The sequence below is a fragment of the Nansenia antarctica genome (assembly GCF_963989245.1).
Source record: "Nansenia antarctica genome assembly, chromosome: 7".
NCBI lineage: Eukaryota > Metazoa > Chordata > Actinopteri > Argentiniformes > Microstomatidae > Nansenia > Nansenia antarctica.
Window position 1 is genome coordinate 9259152 of NC_137677.1, and position 5000 is coordinate 9264151.

Genomic DNA, 5000 nt, shown 5'->3' on the forward strand with positions numbered 1-5000 from the left:
CACTGCCTTGTGATCCACTCCCTGGTGATCCAGTTTGGTGATCTGTTGGGATGCACCGAGATCACTTTTCCATTGCTGATAGTGATTGGGAGAGAGTCCTGAGCTTTGAGTTGATACCAGCACCAGTCAGATAAAAGGCTCCTATGTTGACATGTTGACATGCTACTGTGCCGTCCCTCAAAACACTTGGTGTTCAGAAGCTTTCCTGGCGTCTGTCTCAAGCTGAAGTGGTTCCAGACATGGTTGTTATTGCTGTCACCGCCACAATGATTCAGATTATTTTCTCTGATCAAGGATCAGATCGAGCTAGCTAATTTCCCGTATACAAACTCAAACTCAGCCAGATAGATCCGATCCTGGGTAGCAAAAAAAAGCATCGGGATCATGAGATGTTTTGAACAACTGGGCCCAGGGAGTGGTTCACCACAGTGGAGCGGCGAGAAGGCGGGGCCTTACCTTGATCATACGTGAGAGGTCTCCAGCGTCGGCCAGCTCCAGCACTATGTTCAGCTCGTTCTCCTCGATGAAGGACGCGTGGTACTTAATTACATTAGGGTGGTTCAATTGCTGTGGAGGGGGGGGGGGGGGGGGTGGGGCGAGGGGGAGAGAGAGAGAACAGTTGAGGTGTCAGTGACTGCTGCGTATTCCCTGATGCCCCTCCAGTAAGTCAGCAAAGCTTTCTGGAGTCCTGAAGCTAGAGGCAGCAGCTTCCTCCTGGTGAGTCCTGTGCTGATGTCCACTTCATCTGGCATCCAAACCATGACTCCCTTTCTCCACGGCTCACGGAATATCTAGGCTAATGTTCATCCTAGTGTATGACAGAGCTGTGTGGAGCACGTCAACAACATCAACAACAACAACAACAACAACAACAACAACCACAACCACAACCACAACCTTGACAACAAGCTGACCAATTAAGAAAATCTGTTTTTTCTTTTTGGCGAGTCAGTCAAACAGTGGATCACTGCATCCAGATTGATCATGGATTGATCATTCCAGAGAGGGGGGAAGAAGAGAGAGGGGGAGAGGGGTGGGGGGAAACATTGGGATGGAAGGGGAAGAGAGAGAGAGGGATGGAGATGGGGAGAGAGGGAGAGTATCAAGACCCACACGGAGAGAAAGAGAGAGAGAGAGAGAGAGAGCTAGATACGTGGCCTTGTCGGGGGCCGTGATGCGAGCAGAGAGAGAGAGAGCGAGGCCGGGGCGTGCGGTGGGACACGTCGCCACGGTGATTAAAGAGATGTTCATGCCCCCGCTGATCCAGAGGAGAGGAGAGCACAGCACATACGCTTCTCTCCCCCCACCCCCTCCCCCTCCCTCCCTCTCCCCCCCTCTCTCTCTCTCCCTCCCTACCTCTCTGCCTCTCACCCGCCCGCCCTCCCTCCCTCCCTCCCTCCCTTCATTAGTGTGAGATGGTTTTTCAGGCCTGCCGGTAAAACACCGGTGTAATTCAATCTCAGACGGAAACTAGGCGGAGGGATTACGGTAAAGCATTAAGAAGGAACACAACTACGACAAGCTAGCTGGGTAGGATAACAAGAGGAGATAAACAGCTCCGTGTGGGAGGTCATGAAGGCCATAGGTTCATCAAGGTCGTAGAGTCATGCTCATCTATCCCCTATAGAACGTCATAGTTTGGTTTCCAACTTTGATGGATTAAAAATCTATATTTTGTGTATATCCAAGGTCGACCTCTTTGTTCTGTTTTTGGGGATGCTGAGCTGCTGTTGGAGATCAGCACCTTGGGAGAGGCTATTGTTTCACAGGGGCTTTCACCTTTTTGTTTTGGTAATATATCCACTTTAATGTCATTGTAGAGATACGAAGATGGTGGAGGAGAGGAGAGGAGGAGGGAGGGAGGGAGGGGTGGAGGGGGCGGGGTGGAGGGGGCGGGGTGCTCCCGTTGGAAATGTTCAAATCATTGTGCCATGGCAGGGAGCTCACACATGGATGAACAGACAGAGACACAGACAGACGGACAGATGCGGGCCGCGATTGTTTGTGTGTGTGTGTGTGTGTGTGTGTGTGAGACAGTGTGTGCGTGTGTGTGTGTGTGTGTGTGTGTTCAGACTGGGTTGACTAATGTGTGTGTGTGTGTGTGTGTGTGTGTGTGTGTGTGTGTGTGTGTGTGTGTCTCTCCCTGGTCCATGCCAGTCCTGGTCTCATTACTGAGCTGCAGCGTGGTCTGGTGTTGGCCTGTCTGGCGTTGGAGCAGCAGGACGGCCTCTTCCTCTACCACACTCAGGCCTGATTAGCTGGCCGAGCCCAAGCCAGAGCCGGGCTGGTGGAACCACCACATTCATTACCTCTCAGCTGGAAGACATCGCTTAAGAGACAGAGACCAAGACTCAGAGGGAGGGGGGGAGGGGGGCGGTGAAGTGATACGGAATGGAGAGAGGGATGGAGATAGAGAGAGGCTGTAGGGCCTGAGAGCGGAGGGAGTGAGCCAGAGACATAGAAAAGAGAGAGGGAGGGAAGGAGAGAAAAAGAGAGAGGGAGGGAGGGAGGGAGGGAGGGAGGGAGGGAGAGAGAAGCTGTAGGGGAGGGCAGTTGCCTGGCAAAGTGTTGCTAAGGAGCGCGACACTGCACCCCCACCCCTGACCCCTTCTGCAGGGTCACACGCACACGTCTGTGCACGGTGCCTCATGTTGTCATATTAACAGCAGCGCCCCAGATCATGGCTCCCTCCTGGAGGCCCTGATAGCCTATATGCTATGCCTACACTCTCTTCCGCATTGTACTCTTCCCATGTACTTTATTTCCGATGTAGCTTGAAACATATAGTTTAAAGCCCTTTTCCTTTTTACTTGCTGCGTTAGCGCAAGATTCCTGGATAAATCGACCCACATCGGTGATTGAAAGCTTCGGTAAATCCAACCATGGTTTTTAAATACGCGCGCCGGTGGGGGGACGTGACACCGGAAATAAAGTACATGGCGGAATGTGGAAGAGAGTGTGCATATAGCCTATTAGCCTGTCTGTGATTGGTCAGCCCAGCCCTCCGCAGCCTCACTGAGGTGTCACCATAGCTACACTTAATTGGTGGTGGTGTCTTTTCTCTCACACACACACACACACACACACACACACCTCTCTGACAGGAACAGACAGAGGGAGTTATTGAACCTGTCAGTAATTTGTTCGTTAACATTTGAGAGCAGCAGAACCGGTGCATGTTTAAGACTGTCTGATAAATTAAAACGCTTCATTTGAACAGAAAAAAAGAACAAAAAAAGAAAGACAAAAAGACTGAGGGTGGGGGGGGGGGGGGGGGGGGGGGGGGTGGGTAACACAACATCAAAAGATACATGAGGGAGTCTGCTAAATTTCCATGGCAATACACTGTTGCCCCCCTTCTAAACATTACACTGAGAGATAAAAAACGAGTTTTTGGCATGAAAAAAAAAAAGAGTCAATGTGAGCCTGGAGGAATGACACAGAGGAGCGATTGAACCGCGTGCGCGTACACACACACACACACACACACACACACATACACATACACATACATACGCACACACAGACAGACACACACACACACACAGACACACACACAGACACACACACACAGACAGACACACACACACACAGACACACGCAGACAGACACACACACACACACACACAGACACACACGCACGTCTGGTGCAGATCAATTGTTGCGGTCTCAGCTGATCTCAGCACCTTCAGAGAACAGCAGCTCATGACGCCTCCCTCCTCTGGTTCTTTACCTTAAGGAGATCTATCTCTTTGATGCAATCTTGCCGAGCTTTGGCATCCATCAAGTCGAATATCTATCAAGAGATCAAAAGGAGAGAGAGAGAGAGAGAGAGAGAAAGAGGGGAGAGAGAAAGAGGGGAGAGGGGTGTTATGGCTTTTTCAAGGAAGACAAGGAGTGAAAAAAAAAAACTGTTAACAGGAAAACAGGAAAACATGTCTGCTGACACCGCGTGTAGAGGGGAGGTGTTGGCATCAGACAGACACACACACACACACACACACACACACACACACACATACACACACACACACACACACACACACACTATGATAACGCATCATGGTAAACATTTATTCATAAAACGTCATTATAATATATCACATTACACATCCCCTCAAAAACAGAACTGGGCCCTAACCTCCATCCTTAAAGGGGCAATCTGGGATTCAAACAATAACACAGTGGTCCCCCCCGCTCACTGTCTTTGGTAAACAGCTGAGATGGGGCTGGAGAAATGTAACCCCTCTGAAGTTCATCTACGAAGCTATGGACGCCAGCTGACCAGCCACGGGACCAACATGATGGGTTTTAACCACGGGTTTGAAGCTTTACTTACAATTAATTTAGAAGTCCAAAACATTGACAATCCCAGATTGCCCCTTTTTAAAAATGCCCTAGAAACACGTCTGAGTCCACATAGATGATGACAGAGGGGGATCCGGGGGGGGGGGGGGTTCTCAGCAGGCTGGACCCTGGGTAGACCTGCTGACCCGTTTCATGAGGTGCTGTCCCCTGGACCACGGCCTGGTGCTGACTCAGGCTAGAGGAGCTGAGGCTGTCTGTCAGTGAAGAGAGCCCCCCCCCCCCCTCACACACGCACGCACACTACAAATATTTAATTCCTCAATATGCTGAATCACACGGGCAGAGCGGTAAGTGATACCCTGTGACCATAACTGGGCCCTGTGTGTGTGTGTGTGTTTAACAGCTCATTCTTCTCTTGTTGTTAGTGTGTGTATACCTGGCAGCATCTCCTTCCTGTCAGACGCATCATTAGCAGTAATGAAGCGCTGGGCTATGACAGAGACAGGCCCCAGAGCCAGCCTGTGTGTGCGTGTGTGTGTGTGTGCGCGTGTGTGCGTGTGTGTTGAGTTGGCCACAGCAGAACAGTGCGACATTCCAGCATTGCTGGCAGTGGGCTAAAAGAGGTGTGTGTTTCTGACTAAAACCACTTGTCATAACGCAGGTTTTTTAACATTTGAGGCAAATATTATTTT

General features: G+C 50.6%; 1 protein-coding gene across 1 annotated transcript in view; it reads right to left on the minus strand.

Annotated features, from left to right (window-relative positions):
* The window catches only part of nek7 (NIMA-related kinase 7), a 63276-nt gene that overhangs the window by 29025 nt on the left and 29251 nt on the right, over window positions 1–5000 (minus strand). Inside the window, exons 4-5 of the mRNA XM_080536470.1 lie at window positions 3734–3796; window positions 457–567 (exon numbers count right to left, since the gene is read on the minus strand). Coding sequence (XP_080392596.1) covers window positions 457–567; window positions 3734–3796 — 174 coding nt within the window. The remainder of the gene's footprint in view (window positions 1–456; window positions 568–3733; window positions 3797–5000) is intronic.